The sequence below is a fragment of the Sebastes umbrosus genome, chromosome 4 (assembly GCF_015220745.1).
Source record: "Sebastes umbrosus isolate fSebUmb1 chromosome 4, fSebUmb1.pri, whole genome shotgun sequence".
In the NCBI taxonomy this organism is placed as follows: domain Eukaryota; kingdom Metazoa; phylum Chordata; class Actinopteri; order Perciformes; family Sebastidae; genus Sebastes; species Sebastes umbrosus.
The window spans coordinates 35,900,524-35,922,026 of record NC_051272.1 but is presented as its reverse complement, the minus strand read 5'-3'; the positions used below and the strand labels follow the sequence as shown (position 1 = coordinate 35,922,026).

Sequence of the window (21,503 nt, the reverse complement as noted above, 5' to 3'; positions counted from 1 at the left end):
TTCCTTAGTTATATCTGAAATAACAACAGAAACTTGGTGGAAAAAAATAAACAATTTAAGATTTGTCTACACATATAGTAAATCCCCACATCGGAGAAAAGTTTTCAACTTCACTGATATCTTCCTGGACTTTCTGCACAATATATTGCATATTCTTATTCATGTCATAACCTTTTATCCCTAAATCAACTTTGACATGATGAGAATCATTTATTTCTCTATAGTGTGTAAATCTTTCTGTATCTGTTTGTTGACGTGTGCATGAGGTCAAAAAAGATCAACAACCCAAATAGTATTTTCATTTGGAAGTTATGATTCCTCCAAAGATAACAGTAACACAGCTGTGTGCTGTCCTTTTGAAGATGTGTAGTATTTCCCATCCTCAGTAAACATAGCACGAAGCCTTGTGGCTCTCAATGGCCCCCTGAGGGTCACGGCCTCTTGTCACACTTCGGACCCCCTACTAGTGACACCTTGGCTTACTTGCTGCTAGTAACACTACACTGGACAGTGTTACATTCTTCGTCTCAGTATGCACACACACACACACTTTGAGGTGTGTGAAGGGACACGGAGGACAAGATGCACGAAAGTGCACACAAGACATACATACACGTGCACGCCTGTGTGTGTTGGAGTCACACATTTATACACACATGTGGGACTTTTAGTAAATAATCACATGTACGTATATGCGTCTTGTCCTTTAGGTCCATTTACACCATAACAAACACACACCCAGAGTCTTAATTAAGAATCACTTAGTTGTGGATCGCCAGGGAGCTGCTTGACGAATTGATCTGCTGTCAGACAGAGTAAATCGATACGCCTCTGATCAACACCAACACAGCTTCTCTATTTCTCAATGCACCACCACACAGAGCATTTAATGCCAACACTGTGGGCCATGTGAAGATGGACAGAGATGTGGAATCCAATCACATGTTGTGGATGTCACTGAGGAAATGCATGTACGGGGGGAAGAAAGGCAGAAACAAATAAGGGAGAGGAGAGGAAGATGAAATTAAAAGACAAAGAGCCAGGGAGCAGATGGAAGAAGGGCAGAATGGAACAAAGTGAAGGGAAGCGGTACAAATGAAGGGGAAGATCCAAAGTGCCTCCACCTCCTTGACCCCCCATGAACGGAGGAGGAAGGCTGCAAAACTGGAGAGAATATCCCGATCTCGGCATCCTGTCCATTCACTAACACACAGATGCGTCGCCACTCTTCGTAAAACTGCGTGAGAGGGCGAGCCATCATCTCTGATACAGCTTCACATAAATGGAAGACTGGCCCAAGGGGGGGCCAGCATGGAAAGGGCTGAGCCGGTACTGAGGCCTTTGAGCACAGCACCGGTTCGCCCGTGATGACGGACGTCACGTCACTGTGTTCTAATCCTCCCACATCTCGTGTTTGAGACCGGAAAAGAAGAACACCGTGAAGGTCCGTGAACCTATCATCTCTGGCTCAGCCGTGCATGCAGCCGTAGACATAGCGGCATCGTGCTGTATCTCCCTATTCACTCCTGTATGTGAGAGAAAAATAGACATGGGAGACAAAGGTAAAACATGGGAGTACTATTCTCAGTCAATCTCAGTGGGAAATTCCATTGAGTCCAGGAGAGGGCGGAGCCTGTGTGAGTTAGAACCCTCACAGGTACTGCATTTAGCTTAAAAAAATATGCTCAAATCATAACATGGCAAACTGCAGCCCAACAGACAACAACAGCTGTCAGTGTGTCAGTGTGCTGACTTGACTATGACTTGCCCCAAACTGCATGTGATTATCACAAAGTGGGCAGGTCTGTAAAGGGGAGACTCGTGGGTTCCCATAGAACCCATTTACATATATGGAGGTCAGAGGTCAAGGGACCCCTTTGAAATTGGCGATGCCAGTTTTCTTTGCCAAAATTTAGTGTAGGTTTGGAGCGTTATTTAGCCTACTTTTTGACAAGCTATGACATGGTTGGCACCAAAGGGGTCCTTAGGTTTTCTAGTTTCATGTGATGCCAGTATCTTCTCTCTAGCTTTAAAACTAAGCCCGCTACAACCTCTGAAAGATCAAATAGCAACTGAGCCCAACAGCGGTCCGTCAGATTTTTAAGAGGTTAATTGAAAATCGCAAGTTGCATTAATACTTTAAAGAAATTAATGGCGTTACATTTAATTTGCGTTAACACATTATATCATGTTAACTTTGACAGCCCTAGTTTTTGTTGATTTAAGTAACTACTACAAATAAAAGTCTAAAACTAGATTTTGACACATCTTTGACAACTCCAGAGTTTTTAAAGCACATCAAGTACTATGCTTCTAAAATAGGTTTAACATTTGATTTTTCTATATAATATACTGTGATGCTGTATGTGACAACTCCACAAGAGCTACAGAAAATACTTACATAAGGCCGATTATGATAACATTAATTTGCATGCAGTCACACTAGTGTATCATGTACAACTTCCATATTAAAAGTGTGTGTTCATTCAAATGTCTGTTTATTTTTCAGGGCAGCCATCGATGCCTTGACTGCTCTGCTATGCACAAGTACGTTTTTCATGACTGTCATCATTCACCAGCTGATGGTTTCAATCATACCCGCTGTAGGCCTACTCATCATCATTACTCCACAACACTACTCAAACCCTTTCTCCAGGGGCACACTAGCAACGCCTGTGTTTCTGAGGCCATTTTCTTGTTTAATGATGTATTTTCTCTTATTCCATGGATAGCTGGACATGCTATGATAGTGTGACATCTCACTGAGATACAGTATCTATTGGATCTAGTGCAGCTAGAGTGGGCTGGAATAGGAAACGCATTTTCCTCTCTTTAAACTTAACAAGTAAGGAAGTATGTTGTCTTTGCAATAGCCGACATAAGCTGCTGGATCCAGCGGAGAAAATAAGGAATAGCATTTACAAGAGCTGTGTGCAGGTTTTAGACAGTACTGTGGCAGAAAACCAAGCACGGATTTTTGACGGAGATTTATAAAAACTGATTTTGTGGGTTCTTATGAATGCTTGCACTCCCTTGCGAAACATTTGTGCGTGCGAAAAATATTTAAATTCAGCCGATTTTCGCCTGCGGAAATATATGTTTGACCAATGAAATCGTTTGTTCCAACTTTCGGGGGTAACTTACTGTCAGACAAATGTGCTTCTTTTGGTCCAATGGGACATTCTTCTTTTGGTGACTATTTGTGTTTTGGATTAAAAATGGGCTGTCCCCTTCTCAATACCAAATAATGTACGGCCAACACTACTATCTCAACAACCAAATAAAGGACAACATGAGGCTTGAGATCGCCCGGCAGCTGGGACACGATGAAGAAGATAATGATGAAGATGGTAATGTAGCTGATATGCACTTACTGACGTTATATGTTGGTAACGGAACTGGGCTAGCCACAACAGCTAACGTTAGCGTTAGCATCACATTTGGGCTCCGATTAGTTTACGTATTGTGTCGTTAACATTCGCCTCTTTGACATTCTCTGTCTGGTTTTTGTTGTGGCCTATAGCCTGATCAGTGGATGGGTTTAACACATGCAAGGCTTTCATCCAGGAGACCGCTGTTTGTGTCCCGTTCGTCACGCTGCAATCAGCTGTTTGTTCGTGTTCTGTGTTCACAACCTTCAGTGTTATTTTCACTGTACAAATGTAGTAGTTTTAATCCCAACCATGTAGTTCTTTCCTAAACCTAACTATAGTGTTTTTTTTGGCTAATCCTAAAGTGACACCAAGGGGCGTGTTGACGCCAATTTGGAATCAAATAATCTATTCACATCTATTACAGTTTGGCTTATGTCCACATTATTCCACAGACTGCTAATTGCTTTCTTATAGAACAGCTTAAATCATCATTTTAGAAAAGTGAAATAGTTGGGTCAGTCTTTTTGGATCTTAAAAAGGCATTTGACACATTAAATCACAATATTCTTATTCATCCACTCTCCAAATTTAATATACCTGATTAAACTTCACAGTGGTGATCTTTGCACATTTAAGTAATTGTGTAACCTCTCCTGGTCACAAGCAGCATCAACATAACCAAGCCTCTTATACGGTCGAGCAATTCCAATTTTGGACAGGAAGCCAATAAGATTACATCATTGCCGTGTTCTTAAGAAATTGAATATGTTAAGTTTTGATCATTATATTAAATCTGCTAATCTTAAATTCATCTATAAATGCCTACATATCCCGGCTCCACAGGTGCTCAGAGACCTTGTGGTTCCACTCAGAGCTTCAGGCTCAGTAACAGGTGGAGCATCCAATAGCTCAATCTGGGGATAGAAAGAACCCACAGGTCACTTCAGAAGAAACCAACGAACCCGATTGACCACCGACACTAGACACTGATGAACATTCATAGCCAGCAGTAAATGTTGAGGAAGCAGCTACCACAAGTGTTGCAGGCAGAGATCATACTGTGAACACGAATGAAGGACAGGCTGTCCAATAGCCAGGTATCATGTGAGGACGACATGGACTATAACCTTTAACAGGTTCACAGATCTCTATTCTTTAGAGGACTTCAACACATTTTTGGATGAAACATTCAAAAGGTCTGTTAAAGTGAGTGATTACTTCAGCGACACAGGCATGTTCATCAGATCTGTTGATGTACTTAAAAAAACTGGTAGGTCATGACCTTATGGATGAAAGGAAACGTTTCCGCCTCAAAAAGCACATTACCACTTTGAGAAGAGAAAAAAAAAACACTAAAAAAGTAATATGATCATGTGCAACATGGTGTTTTCCTCTTTTCACTGTTCTCTGCTTGTTCCTCCTCTCTGAACTCTCCATGCGGAGCAAAATAGGGTCTTTGAATATCAATGGTGGAAGAGATAGGCACACAGGGGCTTTAATCTCCTGAGGTCTCCATTAAGAAAAGGGTTCGTGTGTTGTTTTAGCAGGAGACACATACTATTCCATCAGATGAGACAGATTTTTAATAAATCTTTAGAAACACAGCATGTCCTCAAAGTCTGGAAGGATGCCGTTATTGTCCCCGGTTCCTAAATCCAACTGTCCCAATTTATTTTAAATGATTTTAGATCAATCGCCCTGACCTCAATCCTAATGAAAACTCTTGAAAAACTGGTAAGGTCAGAAATAAAAAAAGCACCGAACATGCACTTGATCCGCTGCAGTTCGCATATCGGCCTAACGGAGGAGTGGAGGATGCCACACTCACTCTGCTTAACCTGCTTTTTAAACACCTGGAGGGAAATGGGTGTCATGCCCGGCTTTATTCATTGACTTCTCCTCTGCTTTTAACACAATTCAACCACACATTTTAACCCACAGGCTTTTAAAACATTTTAACTTAAGTAACAACCTTGTGGGCTGGATTTTAGACTTTTTAACCAACAGAACACAGAGAGTCAGAGTCAATGGGTTTTTATCAAACAAAGTGGGCTCTTCAAAGCTCCCCACAAGGGTGCATGCTCTCGCCGTTGCTTTTTATCCTTTACACTAATATGTGTCAAAGCACTTTTAAAAATCAAACTATTTTAAAGTATGCAGATGACTCTGTGATTGTCAGTCTGCTTCAGGGTAATGAGAGCAGCCATGGCCCTGTAGCTGATGACTTTGTCAAATGGTGTGAAGAATCATATCTGCAACTAAACATATCTAAAATCAAAGATATGATCATTGATTTTAGAAGACATGCCTGTAAACCTGAAGTGACAAACATTAAGGGTCAAACTGTCGAACATGTGCAGTCATATAAATACCTCGGGACTATCATTGACGCTACACTGAACTTTGAGGCGAATTGTGAAGCTGTGTGAAAGAAGGGGCACCAGCGTCTGTTCTGCTGAGGGAAGCTGTCCTACTTCCACATCGGAAAAACTATGATGACATTATTTTATCGTGCTTTTATTGAGTCTGTTTTATCCTTTTCACCAGTGTTATGGTTTGGTACTCTGCCTCTGAAAGACAGAAATAGGCTGAGTCAGATCGTTAAATATACCAGTCGACTGATTGGTGAGTCACAGCTGAGCTTAGAGTCCCTGTATACCAGGCAGTTACAGCGGATAGCCAGCGATGACTCTCATCCTCTGTCTGGTGAGTTCCAGCTTCTCCCATCTGGTCGGAGGTTTAGGGTCCCAAGGTGTAGAACAAAGCGCTACAGGAACAGCTTTGTTCCAGCTGCAATTGTTCATTTAAATAAGTCCCAGCAGCTTTGGCACATATTTATGGAAGTTTATCCCTTTTCTCGTTTTATTATACTCATCTTTTTTGTCCTGATATTTCAGTGTTTTTTTATATTGTTCTTGTGTCCTTCTCTTTTTGCTGGGTCCTGATACCTGTAAGCCTTTGAGTACTCTTTATCATGTTTTTGGTGTGTCTGTCTCTTGTCTGTGCTCTACCTTATTGTCAATACGGATGCCATCCTCTATTTTGCTGCAAAACAAATCTATCTACGGTTACAAATAAAGTCACCTGACCTGAGCTGAGATTGGGGCTTATGGTGGGAGGGGTCATATGCCCTAAGCCATGGCATTCATTTTAGTGTGGGTGTAGCTGTTCTGTTTAGAACAACTGCTAATGCTACTGTCTTATCCTCTTCTGAAGTGGTGAAGGGTCGGCTGTTGGTTGTCAGGGCAGAAATAGAGGACTCTGTGTTCTGCTTTGTCAACATATATGCTCCAAATCAAGGAGCAGAAAGAGTAGACAATGAGCTGAAGAATTACCATCAGGACCAATTAAGTATTGGAGGAGATGTGAACTGCACTTTAGACAGGACAAGTCATCACAGAGCCTTAACAGCATCATCTCACAGCTGGATCTGTCAGACACATGGAGGTTCAAACATCCACAATCTAGACAATACATACGGTGAGGGTCAGTAATAACAGGGTGAGTGCAGCCAGAGTAGACAGGATCTACATTCCCTAAAGCCTCAGGTCCAGATTAGTTCACAGTTGTATCTATCTCCAGTTGGCTTCACTGGCCACCACTTTGTCAGCATAGACTACAATCACTTTGCCAGGTCAAAGGGTTAAGTCCTACTGGCTTTTTTAACAACAAACTCAAGCTGATATAACTCTTTGAATCAGTGGTGGGAGGTTGGAAAGTCACATTTGTGTTTTTTTGTCAGCAGTACACCTCCCATTCTACTGCTAAGATCAAGACAGCAATTCAGGAGCTTGAAGCCAGCATCAGGCATATTGTGGAAGGGTTACATCGAGACTCAGATCCCAATACGGGTCATCTGCTGCAGGAGAAGAAGCTGGAGTTGAACTCCTTCCTGCAGGAGAGAATGAAGGGGGCTCTTGTCAGGTCTCGCTTCCTCCAGCTAAAAGATATGGATGCCCCGAGCTCTTTCTTCTTCAACCTGGAGAGATCGGTGCCACAGAGGAAGCAGATGATCTGACTTAAGCTCCCAGGAGGCAGAGTGACCACCAGTCCGGGTGAGATGAGGAGACAGGTGATGGACTTCTCCGCTGACCTCTTTGGGGCAGAACAACGCAGCATGGAGTGTCGCGAGGAGCTCCTGGAAGGGCTTCCTCAGCCCAGCCCGGAAGAGAGAGCTGCTCTGGTGGAGTTGACAGTTGCTGTCAATCAGATGGCATCAGGACGGGCACCAGGGGTTGATGGTCTCTCCACCGACCTTTATAAATGTTTCTGGAATACCCCTGGGCCTGATCTACATGGGGTTTTGTTGTAGTGCTGTAGAACAGGATCTCTTCCTGCCTCCTGTTAGCGAGCAGTGCTTTCCAGGCTGCCCAAGAAAGGTGACCTGGCTCTACTTAAGAACTGGAGGCCGGTTGCCCTCCTCTGTTCTGATTATAACATGCTTTCCAGAGCCTTATCAAACAGACTTAAGGACATCCATGAACCAATTGTTCATTCAGACAAAACATATTGTGTTCCTGACCGGACAATCATGGACAACATGTTCCTCATGAGAGATGTTGTTTGTGTGTGTAGATATGATCATGTTAATTTTGGGGCAATAGCCACAAACAGATACAGAGTGCACCTGGATCCTGAGCTGGGGGAAGAGTGTACTTTCTGCTCTCAGACTGAGACACTTGCATTTATTTGTTCAGTGTCCTCAGCTGTCGGCACTGTTTGAGCTTTTAAAAAGAGGTGGTTTCAAGGAGGTTCTTTCTTGTGATTTGTTATGCTCTGTGGGAGAGGATGGAGATTTAATTTTCAATTTCTGATCAGAGAAATACATTTCTGGTTTTGAATGAATGTGGTTTTTCTGTTGTATGTTCACCTCAGGTGAATGATGTGACAGTGATCTGATATTTATTTCTCTGAAATGTTTAAATAAAGGGATTTTGAAAACCAAACAAAAAAAAAAACTCTCCTCTCCTCTCCCCTCCCAAACAAAAAAAACTCTCCTCTCCTCTCGTCTCCCCCCCAAACAAAAAAAAACTCTCCTCTCCTCTCGTCTCCCCTCCCTCCTCTCGTCTCCTCCCGTCTCCTCTCCCTCCTCTCTTCTCGTCTCCCCTCCTCTCCCCTCCCCTCCCGTCTCCCCTCCTCTCCTGAAGGTTCTTGGTCTCAGAGCAGAACTCTGTGTTATAATGGTTCAGTTGTTCCTGCAGGGGTCACTATTGCACTGTGCTTCCAGGCTGAGCACCTGATGGTGATGGATCTCATTTTGTATGTGTGTGTGTGTGTGTGGTTGAATCATACTCATTTAGTGTGTGAGACATTCTGAATGGAGGATTTGTTTCATCTCTTACTGTATAGTATAAACTCACAGACATACTCTCCTTTATCTCTGTATTTCATGAACAGTATACTTCACACATGCAGCCCCACACCTCTCTGGTCCCCTTCCACATGTTGGACCATGCTATTTCCTCCAGTCTGCAGAGCTTCTTTGATTCTCAGCTGCTATAGACAGACAGTACTGTGGCGGTACTGAGTTCCCCAGACTTTAGTTGTTCAGTCAGTGAACAAATGCCTCTTCGATAATGAACAAATGCCTCTATAATAACAAACAATTAAGGAAACTGAAATATTGGTTTTGCTTTTCCTTTTACCCTCCTTTAAAGTTTTCCCAAATAAAATACACTAAAAGAAATGGGTATAAAGGGTTTCATTGAAAATCAACAAATGAATAGAATACAAAAATACAGCCTGCAGGCGTTAGGCTATCGTGAGGCAAGCCAGATCGTTGCACAAATAGCACCTAATCGTCCCAGTGCAGGTAACCCAATTGATTGGCACTTAACTTGTTTCCCCAACTAGGAGTCAACACTCTCAACAAACAAAACACAAAGATCACAGAATCCCAAAAGGGCCCAAAACAGACCAGAGTTTCTGGTTTTGCTGATAACACATGTTGCATTGAGTGAAGGAGAGATCAGAATGACACTGGGTGTGCAGTTTCCCTCTTCTTTTAAGCCCTACAGAAAGGGCGTCGTTGCACCCTGATTGGCCAAGAGGGGAATGCACCAAGCTGCTCTCAACTATCATTTAAGAGCCAGTCCCCACACCCTGCGCAACAGGTGAACTGAATAACCCTCTAATCACTCAGCAGTTCAACCAAAAAAACACCAAGGAAAAGGGAAACAACAGCAAGCACCAGAGAATTGGCAGCTGTCACAGTACAGTATGTGTCTATGAGCCTGTGGCGCTGTGAAGAGCTCTTGGTTGTTAGCTATGGCTGTTATCTTCCTGCTCAATATATTTATTATGGAACAAGGACAGAACATTTGTTTTATTTGAAGGCTAGGGTCCAGAATTGGATATTTTATTAGCAATACTAACAGCCTGAAGTCTGTTAGTGGCCCTCAGTGTTCATCACACCCAAACAACATGAAATTGTTGAAAGAATGAGAAACACTCTGACATTGTTGATGTTCGTAGATCTCATCAATAGTGCAGCTAAAGTTTGTCCTGAGCGTGGTGCTAAAGGAAAGCGCATGGAGTTCTAAAATGGAAATGGTTCATCCTCTTGGGAGCAGGGAAACGTGGCTTAGCAGCTCCATGACTCTTTGATTCTCTCGGTCTGTGCCCAGGAGGCATGTTTGGTAATCCATCAATGTTTCATGGGTAGACCTACAAGAGGTAAACTGCAGGTCCTGAAAGTGGTGCGAGAGAGGAAAGGTTAGGGGGTTATTATCAGGGGATCCTGAATATTGATCTTGATTATCGACACAGCCAGGATGTGTTTTTATTGCGTTCTGGACGAGCTGTTAAGATATACAAGGCCCTATCTATCTTACACCGGGCGCAGAGCAGCACACGACGCAGCACAAACTGTCGTTGCTAGTTTCAGACCGATGCAGTTGTCTTTTTCACGCCCAGCTCTTCCACGTTTTGTAAGAAGCAAATGTACTCTGTGCGCCCCATCGGCGTGTTGGTCTTAAAATGATGTGTGGTCAGGTGCTTTGTTGGCGCGTTGCTATCTTGAGGCAACAGAAAGAGATTGCGTCATTGATCAACAACAACCTGGTCTAAAGTCAATGTCGCAGTGTTTCCCTCATGTTTAAAAGGTGCATTATTCAGATAGTAAGATGCGTCTACATCGGCGGGTTCACAATGGAAATTTTGAGCGTCAAACATTTAATTTCTTGCTATTTTTATGCACCAATTTATTGTGCCAGATCCATCATACAGCACTTGAAGTCCGGAGCCACTCCAGTGACTTTCACTTATCCCCAGGATGTCCAGGTGACTCCTTTTCATCTCACTGAGGACTTGTGCTGTCTTGGAGGTCTCAAACATGGTTCGGACATTCCATGCTCCAAGGTGGATCTTGGTTTTTGGCCCAAGTAGACCCTCTCTCACACTCCTGACTTCCTTTTGGCTTTCATCAGGAGTGATCATACTACCACCCGAATAGTTTGGGGTCTACTGTGGGCCTGGTGACAATAGTGTTGCTCATATAAGATGCTATTTTACGGGGTGGAGTTGTTAGCCCCACGCCCAACACTTAAGTTTGAGGGGGTGGTGGAGTTGATTTGTTAGTCCTCTCCCTTAAACCTATTGTCTTCCAAGTATTGGATTACAGACTCATACCACATGGAACCAGACAGGTTTTAAGGTAGTGTACAAGCTGCCCCGTCACGTCAAGCCCAATCAACTCCTGCTACCATGTAGGTGGCAATTGCCTTGCAAGTTACCACTACTGGCAGCACGAGCCACAACAGTAAACAGAGAGCAAACATAATCATTAAACGGAATATGATACTCGTCAAAATTAGACAATTCTAGGGCTGCACTGAAACGTTGGAAGCTTTGAAGCTTCATTCATAACAATAAACGCCATAACCATGACGCTCACCTGGCTTTTAAAGGGAATGGGAGATGACACTCTGGTTTAATTCATGTCACACCTAAGATTAATTCCACAGAGAACAAGCAGCATCTGGCTGGTTTGTGACCCTGTGGGATCAATTCAGCAAATAAAGTGATGCTTCCTTCTCTCTCTCTCTCTCTGTCTAAACTTTTTTTCTTTTCTTGTTGTGTACACAGTTTTTTTTCTTTCTAATCCTCTTGTCAGAGCTCATGGACACATTTTGTGCAGTGACAGTTTAGAGAGTCACTACTCCAGAGGCAGCGAGAGATTTGGTGGGCTCTGAGCTTTTACATGATTTATGCAACATTGTGCTTGCGCTTCATGTCAAAGTGCCAATTTGCACAAAACATCAAGGGGACTGCGTTCGCCCCATAAACTAGAACATCGAAATGAGCCTGCTCTCAGTGTTTCACTTTGATCTGTAATGCAATGTTTGGAGTGAACATAAAGGCAACAATTAAGCTACTATCAAGTCATATTTTTAGATTTTAAGTATTTTTTTTCTTCCTGGCGACCAATATTTTGAATGCAGTTTCCCTCCTGATCCCAAACTGTTCTGGGAGCATATTTAATCAAACAACACTTATTCTGTGTTGGCATCTTACATACTTCACTGCTGTGTTTGTCTCTGCTTTTCAGGAGCCAATGAAGACCTGACAACAATAACTAAACATTCTATTACTCTCTAAAGCAGCTTTTAACTCCGGTTTGAAAAGCATTAAAGATGCATGAAGCTCTATTTACACTTATCTTATTTTTGCACGGTGTTCAAATTTAGAAGTTTTTCAGCATATTTGCTTTATTTGTCGAGGTTATCCTTACCTACGAAAAAGGCAAACTTCAGATGCTTTCTTGGTGGTTTTGGGACTCACAGATACAAGTTCCTCACATCGTTGACACAATTAAATGGCTACAACTTGGTAATGTTGTCTTTTGTTTGGTATTTCTTCAGGTTATTGTGCATTGTAGTTAAACTGTATCATGTAATGTTCATTTGTACTTTATATATGTAAATATTAAAGGGACTGTTTGTAACTTCTTACATGTAGAAATCATTGCGGGTTGGTGTCCCGTGCGCGCTCGCGTGTGGCTACGCTGTTCAGACAAGACTCCAACACAAACTACACGGAAGCACCAAAACCTCTTGGTTGTATCTAGTGAAGCCCGTCTGTTAAACAGTGTTTGCCGCGGTCGGAGGACGCGGTGGAGACCGTAGCTTTGGTCTCCAGGACCGGAGTCTCTGCTGTACTCTGTTCCTCTGCCTGCCTGCTTGCCTTCAGTCACACACGGCGCTCGTTCTCACTCTTCTTACGTAGAGTCCCTTTAAGGTTATGTTGTACATACGGTATATCAAGTTAATTGATACTAATTGTGGGAGGGTCTGTGCCCTTCACTGTTGGTAGAAGCTGTGGTATATACCAGGTAGAGGAGCGTAGGGTGTCAGAGTGTCACTTCAACCACATATCTGCTACACCTGTTAACCTGTTTGTTGTCCATCTGCCTGCAACCCATTGGTGAGAGTTGAGTGAGTTTTGTAACTGTTTATGGTCACAAGTTAAAAAAAAATCTCAGCGGGGGGGATAGGGAGGCCGTGGCTCTTTTAACTTTTGGACTCAGATATCATATTTTTTATGAATAAAAGCCTGATTTGTATTTTTTTTTTCTCAAACATGTACTTTAATCAAGCCAAATGATATTCGTCACTGTCACCCAGTCCACTGATTGCTGTGATGCAATTTGACTCTGACCTATCACCTCACATGCATGTGCATTGTTAATCAACGCCGTTGTTTCTGAACCATGGACGTGTTGCCGTAGACTAGAGGGTGAGAGTGTCAGGTGCCACTGTCCATAGTAAACGGACGGGGAGACAGGGAGAGGGGTGAGCTCTAATGCTCGAATAATAGACTGGCCTCAATGCAGTCCCTCACACTGATCCCAGTGCTGGACCTCATGCTGGCTTCACTGCAGTCCGTCAGACTGGCCTCGATGCAGTCCCACATGCAGATCCTGATAATGTCCCTCATGTTGTGCCTTATACAAGTCCTAGTATCAGTAGTCATGCTGACCCTGACACTCTCTCCATTGCAAGCCCTAACTTACCCACTAAATATACTATCAACCATTATTGAGTTAAGCCTGTCTGTTGACATGTCACTGCTTGGCTTTTTCAATGGCGTTTCAAACTTCTTCAGAGAGCTTTTCGTGCCATTTTTGCCACAAATATATATTTTTAGATTCTTTAGCTGATAATTTGCAGCTTAAGAAAGATCAAAACTGCTGCATTAGCATTATGAATCTGTAGCAAAGTAGCAGGATGCACCTTTCCTTGCACGTCAAGCAGCTTTTTGGTCAAGATACCCGATGGATGAGGGCATGGATCCTTTGGATGGTTCGAAATAAAAGACATATTTTGGAAAAAAACAAGCTTTTTTTCCCCTTTTTTAATATTCATTGTTTCAGTTTTAATTTCATGGTGTTTGATCTATAATGTAAAGGTTATGAAACAGGGTTTTGAACCTACAATTCCTCGTTGCAACATTGTGCGTGTTGTTCTTGCATAGATTTAATTATATTTTTTTCACTTTATTTAAAGGAGCAGTATGTAGTATTTAGGGGGATCTCTTGGCAGAAATGAAATATAATATTAATAAGTATGTTTTCTTCAGTGTGTAATCACCTGAAACTAAGAATCGCTGGGTTTTCCTTACCCTACAATGAGCCTGGTTTATCTACTTACGGAGTAGGTCCTCTTCACGGAGCTGGCCGTCATGTTTCTACAGTAGCACAGAACTGTTTCTAGTTGTAAAATATTGTTGTTGTTAATAGTAAATATGCCTCTTGCATCATGCATTTAATGTAACATAAGAAGGGTTCCCATGCTACTACAAAAATAGTACTGAAGAACTGGAATAATGACGTGTGGAACAATTATTTCACCAGTATATTAAATTCACCATCATCTCTGTGAAGGTTCTCATTTGTCCAGGTCACTGGATATCTCGTAGTCTCACATCCAAGAGGCTTCATGAAAATGTCCTCTTGACCAAACAAAGTCCAGTAGCTTTAAATTATCTACTCCACTTGTGTCATGTAAAACTAGAGGGTTCCTGTGCTTTAAGAAGACAGGGAGAGTGCTCTTTTTTTTAAAATTGTTACATTATGTGCTGAATTTATCACAATATTCAACTTTTTTTTTGTTCAGTTTATAACGTAATTAGGGATGCACTGATACTGTGCTCATGTACTCGCAAAACGGCTCTGATACAACGGCCCCGACACCACTTTATGGCAGCGTGACGTTATGTTAAGGGCGCACGCCGGCCCTCACTTTCATTGCGCCACAGGGTTTTGCTTGCACCCTCTGACTCGCGCGTGCGTTAGATTCCTTGGTCCGTGTTTCAAGACAAGTTGTGTGGGTTGCCGACATCGCCACAGACCTCTGGCGCCTTTTACGTGGGCCGCGGCACGATGCGGTTGGGCGCACTGAGGACAGTCCGCCCCGGTCGACAGTCGCACCGGGGGTAGGGAGCCCCGTCACGGTGCGACGAGGTCCGGGCGGGGAGCGCTGTAAAGCTGCGGCCGCGAGCCACCTTCGTCCCGAGCCTTTCAAGCCAAATTAGAGCCGGTCGCGGCGCACCGCCTCGTATGCGGACTCCCCAGCCTGTCGTGCGTCGCTCACACCCTCCAGCTGGCTGTTAACGAGGGTCTTTTGGCACAGAGAAGTACTCATGTCAGTACTCAGTATCGGCGAGTACCCAAATCTAAGTACTTGTACTCGTTCTGAAACAAAGTGGTATCGGTGCATTCCTAAATGTAATAATGCTAATAACTTATTACATTATGAACAAAACTGTTATTACGTTATGAGTTACTACACATGGACAGGTTACCACCTCAGTCACAGTAACATAAAGCCAGACCACCATTCACACTGCTTTTTTCCACACAGCTGCTTTTCTGTGGGTCAGAGTGGATGGAGAGCGGGCCGAGTGACATTATGTGGCCAAATGAACAGACGTAGTTAGGAATCCCAGATCTTAAGTAAATTTTGAGTCTGTACATCGCCAGATTTGATGTGGATTTGCTCAGTCCACGTTGTCTCCAGTCAGCCATTATTGAAGTGGATGTCAACAGAAGAAGAGTACTGATCCTCCCCCTCCCTCTCCTGTGTTTGTCTGTGTCTCTCCCTCGCAGAGGCTAATGTTTGCTCGGTGGTATCTAAGGGTTACATCTCTGGCCTCTTGCGGCTTTACGAGGACTGGCACAGCAAGGGAGCTCCACATGCTGCCGTCGCAATCCGCCACGCACTGCTGCGCTGCCTCCATAAGGTCACCCACAGTACTGCAGGCAGACAGGCTTTCGTATCCCACGGAGGCATCAGACTGCTGTATGAAACTACACAGGTGAAGTTCAGATTTCCTGATTGTTTTTTTTGTCTGTACTATTTCCAGTCTCCCTGCCCTATCCTCACTGCACTGATCTATTAATGGGACCTCTCCTAATCTTTAGGGTCTGTTTGTTCCAGTCCAGAAACAAATATTTCCCCCTTCACCATCAACAGAAAGTCATACTGTGAACTGGTTCACTTGGTTCGTGCACGCATATGCAGTCGTGAAGATTTCTTTCGCGTCCTTGTGCTCAGCGCGGGCCCCCCCTTACGTCCACACTGAAGTTTTCATTTTGAAAACACATCAGTACTACTGTCATCCCAAGATGAAGTTTGATGGACATCTTGTGGCACATTCTTTCCCTGTTAGTACAGTCCTTTACTTTTCTTTAGATAGATCTATTAACTGAGTTTAATTATTTTTTTATTCTCTGCAGACGTGTTTGCTGAGTAAAGGTCTGGAGTCTCTGGTGGAGCTCTCTGTGCAGCTGATGAGGAAGTGTCTTCCTAAAACCCCTCTTCCACTGACATCAGATCAGTCCGCGTACACCTTCCCCCTGCCTGGAAGACCATGCGCTTTGCCTGATATGGATGCGGAACCAGGTACAGTATCAGTATTCACCTCATGTCAACGTGCAGCAGAAGCACCCTTTGATAACAGTTACTGACTCGGATCAGTGGAGTTGTAAGATATGTAAAATAATAGTAAATAATCATAATAAACGGAATAAATGTAACATACAATGCAATACTTTCAATTTGGGAATATTTTAAGACGAGCTGGTCAAAGTTTTATGACTGAAAAAATGAATAGTATTTATTGAAGTGCGTTGCATTTCTTGGCCTATTTTGTTGAGTACTTATATATTTAATTTAATGTTCTATATTATATTTTGGATGTAGTGTAGTCCATATTCCCAGTGGCAGAAAAAAATAAACTTACATTTTCAAGACATCCTTAGTCTTCTCCGGGGCCCCAGTTCGTAATAATATCATGTCTTTGTCTTAAGATTCTTCTTGTTAGTTTGAAATCCCTTTTGTTAATTAATTGTAATGCAATTGTTATAGTAATAATAATAATAATAATAATAATATTGGTGGTGGTGATGATGATGATGATTATTATCATTCATTTTACTGATGTGCAGATGTTAAAAATGTGGGAGTACGACATTGTATGAACCTTGGATATTGTCGGTTTCCTCCCAATCAGAGCAACAACAAATATCTACAAAGTTGTAACAGTTTTACAGCGTTCACTTTACTAAAAGTCATGAGTAAACTTCCCAACAGACAATTAAGTACAGAACACTGACGCTGGCTGCTTTGTTGTCTCGGTTGTATCCAGATGAGACCAGTGAGGAGAGTGATGACGAAGAGGCTGAAGACATCCAAGAGGCAGACTATGTAAGTGTGTGTGTGGCTCTATGTGGCCTTGTGTTCATGAGTTTTTGTTTTTACTTTCAGTCACCAAAGTACGTCATGAGGGCCAGTATTGGTAGTTAGCAGAGAAAAAACAAACAATTCTGTTATTCATTAGTCGTTTAAATTAATTTCTTTTGACTACCCTAGAAAAGTAGTTAGGATTTGTATGAACAACTTCCTTTATATCTCCACTCATCACACTAGTTTAGCATTAGAAAGATTGGGTCTCATTCACCGAGATCTTCCTAAGTAATCTATCATCCATAATGATGAATCCTCGTAAATTGAAGGCGTGTGCCAGTTGATCCTAATTAGCAGGTTGCCTGCCAATCCCCATAAAAGGGCATGAGTCTACATGGCCGTGTGCACACACAGAGACTGAAAAGAGAGAATGAAGTCAAGAATGCTCAAACGAAAGTCTAAAGCTCGGTCCATGTCAGCAGGGCATGGCGGCTCTACAGATATATTGGCAAGAGGGTGGCATGGAGACTTTGGAGGTGGCATATATATACAGTATTTATATATACTGTATATATATGCTGATTTAATTGCATACAATCACATATTAATATTGTTTGGAAAAGCCCCCAAATGAAGATATTTTAACTCCAAAACATTACATTATTGTTAATTTATGTTTTTTAAACATGTTGTTTTTCAAATTAATCTAAATTAATAAGGTAAATTTGACTCTCAGGTACTAAGCTTTGAATGAACTGTCTCTGCATTGCTGACTTGTGTGGCTTTTTGTTTGGGGGTTTGGAGCGAGTGGTTTTAGCCTTTTAAACTGGGTACTTTTCTACTGATCTGCAAAATGAGCTGTTTGAGAGATGTTGGTAGTTGCAGGCAATCAGGAGACACTTCTTCTCCCTCTCACAGTGAGTAGCCTATATGGGTTTGGTAAGGTTTAAGTAAGGTTTAATCTGTCCCTCACACAATCAAACCCGATTTACCTTTAGGCCCACTAAACAAAACAAGCTTCAACAAAACACCTGGACGCCACTATCAGGAAAAAGTAAATAAAAGTAATAAAAGTCATGTGGCTGGGGCCGGCGGGAGAGGCTGCACAGAAAACTGCCGGGCCGGGAGAAATCGTAGCTGCTGCCCGGCGCCCGCTGCAGCCTTAGATGGCTAGCGGCAGCTGGGTGAAATCGGTATCCTCTATCTGCTCCATTTCCAACCAGCCACAACTTTATATAAACTGGAAAAACAAAGTTTGGAAACTTGTGTTTGGTGGATTATTTCTCTGTTGTTACAATGCTAATGATCATTGTATTTTACATCGTTGGAAAGCCTGTTTATTTACCTTCGCAATGATGTCCAACTTGTAAGGATCATGCATTTGTGGGATGAGCAGCACAGCTGATTATGTGGGTAGCGCCCAAGAAAAATTTGCCAAATGCTCTGCCAATGGTAAACAGTGTATTCTCATAAGGCTACCAGGAAGCCTGCAATGACTACTCTTCACCGTCAGGCCCGTTTGCGCTGGTGTCGACAACACAGACAATGGAACCTGAACATGTGGGGGAATGTCATGTTCAGTGATGAGTCCAGGTTCTGTCTGCCAAAGTTGGACGGCAGGGTCAAAGTATGGAGACGACGCGGAGAACGCTATGCTGATTGTAGCACCGATGGAGTAACAGCTTTTGGTGGGGGCAGTGTCATGGTGTGGGGCGGCATCTTCCTCACTGGTAAAACAAGGCTTGTCATCATTGAAGGCCATCTCAATGCAGGGAGATATGAGATTCTGCAGCCAGCGGCGATCCCATATCTCCACAATCTGGCACCTAACTTCATCCTCCAAGAAACAACGCTCACCCCCACAGAGCCAGGGTTATCACAGACTACCTCCACAATGTGGGAGTAGAGAGAATGGAACGGCCTGCCAAGAGTCCAGACCTCATCCCAATTCAACATGTGGGATCAGGTTGGGCGTGCTGTACGTGTTAGAGTGACCAACACAACCTCGTTGGCTGACCTGCAACGAATCCTGGTTGAGGAATGGAACGCCATCCCACAGCAACGTGTGACCAGGTTGGTGACCAGCATGACGAGGAGGTGCTAAGCTGTTGTGGCTGCGTATGGATCTTCCACCGCTACTGAGGCTCCTGACGGTGGATTAAATGAATAAAGTGTAAAATAGCCAATATGTCTTGTATGTTCCTTGTTACTGATAGAGAGTTCAATCATCCAATCCATCAAACAACTCAAAACAAGAGTCAACACAAACAGGAGAATACACTGTTTACCATTGACGGAGCATTTTGGCAAATTTTTCTAGGGCGCTACCCACATAATCAGCTGTGCTGCTCACCCCAAGTGGGACATCATTGCGAAGGTAAATAAACAGGCTTTCCAACGATGTAAAATACAATGACCATTAGCATTGTAACAACAGAGAAATAATCACCAAACACAAGTTTCCAAACTTTGTTTTTCCAGTATATATATATATAATATATAGTGGGACAAGTGGATAAAAGAAGAGGTATGGCAGATGAAAAAGCTAAGAGAACAGAGGATTTAAAATGAGAAAGCAGAATCTGAGGAGGCTGAGGAGGGAGCGACGGACACTACAAAAGCTGAGGTGGAGAGATAAGGAGGAGAGGAATGGAAGCTGGAATGATGGGAGAAGTGGAACAGAGTGTTAGGCCCAAGAGAGACGGATGGGACATTGGAGGTATAACAGTCAGAGAAAAGCAGGAACTGGACAGCAGGACTATGATCGTACATGTTGGGGAACATGCCTGTAACCTTTGTTAAAATGTACTGCTTTGAATGGAAACTATGGTACCTGCGTGAATAGTGTGGATCCATGTAGATCCAGCATATCAAATGGATACTGCTGTGTGTTACACCATGGATTTATATTGCCCTACAAAGTCAGAGTAGTAAGAAGCAGTGGAGTTGAGAAAAAAAGCAGCGTGGTCTCTAAAAATGATGTTCACATACAACAAATGTATATTGTCAACTACGTTTCAGTTTGTTTATGACGTTTCACAAATTTGTTTCTAGTCCGCGGTAGTCTGCTTAGGGAGGAGGTCAGGGGAGCATGGTTGGGTCAACAGCAGGACTTTCACCCAAGAGACCTGCTAAGGTAGCTACCTTTATGCTAAGTTAGCCACCTTTAGCAGGAGTTATTTAATTATGTGAATCAACAAACTGATTGACCAAAACATCAGTTCCTCTTTCATTTACTGATAACAACAAAAGGAAATCAATAACTAAACTTAGTTTTAGGTTTAGTTAAGGCTAGACATGGCTATCTCACAAGCTAGCTTTCACTTAAAGGTCCCATATTGCAAAAAGTGAGATTTTCATGTCTTTTATATTATAAAGCAGGTTTAAGTGATATATAAATACTGGGAAAGTATCAAAACAGTCAATCCATGGAGAAATACACACAGCCCATATTCAGAAACTGTGCGTTTGAAACAAGCCGTCAGGATTTCTAACCATTGTGATGTCACAAATCTACAATATTTAGACAATTTCACAGTTTTAAACGTAAACATTCTAAATGTGTCCCAGTTTATTTCCTGTTGCAGTTTATGTTCATGACATCAGCTGACAGGAAGTAAACATGGACCCAAGTTGTTTCCTAAAAGCGCAATTCCGTTGCCATTCCGTTGAAATGCACTAAAACGGAGCGTTTCTGACAGAGGGTAAATACAGGTATATTCAGGCAGACAGTATGAGGAAAAGAAAGTTGTTTTTTTTATATTACAGTATGTAAACATGTTCTAGTAGAAACACAAAATACAAGTATGAACCTGATATGAGGCATGATATGTCCCCTTTAATATAGCCCTTACTTACTCTTTCCTGCAATCCTGATTCAGGCCACCTAGCTCCTAGAGCTGCGTTACGACTGCATCTGTTGTGTTAGTGCTAATTCAAAATAATAATAATAATAATATATTGGATTTATATAGCGCTTTATATTAATCTCAAAGACGCTTTAACATAGTCGGGGGGAAAACGGTGTGAGACAGACAGACAGGAGACGAACGACAAAAAAAAGCGACATATACAGGACAATCACATACATAGACATGGACTGATGGGTAGGGGAAGGAGGGGGCTACGGGTAAGCAGATGAGAAAAGATGTGTTTTGAGGCGGGACTGGAATGTGGTGAGGGAATCGGAGTCTCTGATGAGATTGGGGAGTGAGTTCCAGAGCTTGGGAGCTGCCCTGGAGAATGCTCCTGTCCCCAAAGCTGCGGAGTTTGGACGTGGGGTGGAGAGTAAACCAGCCGAGGTGGATCTGAGGGACGTTGAGGTTGGTAGGGGGAGAGGAGTTCAGAGAGATAGGGGGGTGCAAGTTGGTGGAGGGCTTTGTAGGTGAGGGTCAGGATTTTGTAGGAGATCCGGTGGGAGAACGGGGAGCCAGTGAAGGTTCTT

At 42.8% G+C, this 21,503-nt stretch overlaps 1 protein-coding gene across 1 annotated transcript in view; it reads left to right on the top strand.

The window, feature by feature from the left end:
* The window catches only part of LOC119487018 (cytosolic carboxypeptidase 4), a 167,487-nt gene that overhangs the window by 53,528 nt on the left and 92,456 nt on the right, over nucleotides 1-21,503 (top strand). Inside the window, 4 exon segments of the mRNA XM_037767639.1 lie at nucleotides 2,510-2,547; nucleotides 15,481-15,689; nucleotides 16,111-16,276; nucleotides 17,022-17,080. Coding sequence (XP_037623567.1) covers nucleotides 2,510-2,547; nucleotides 15,481-15,689; nucleotides 16,111-16,276; nucleotides 17,022-17,080 — 472 coding nt within the window.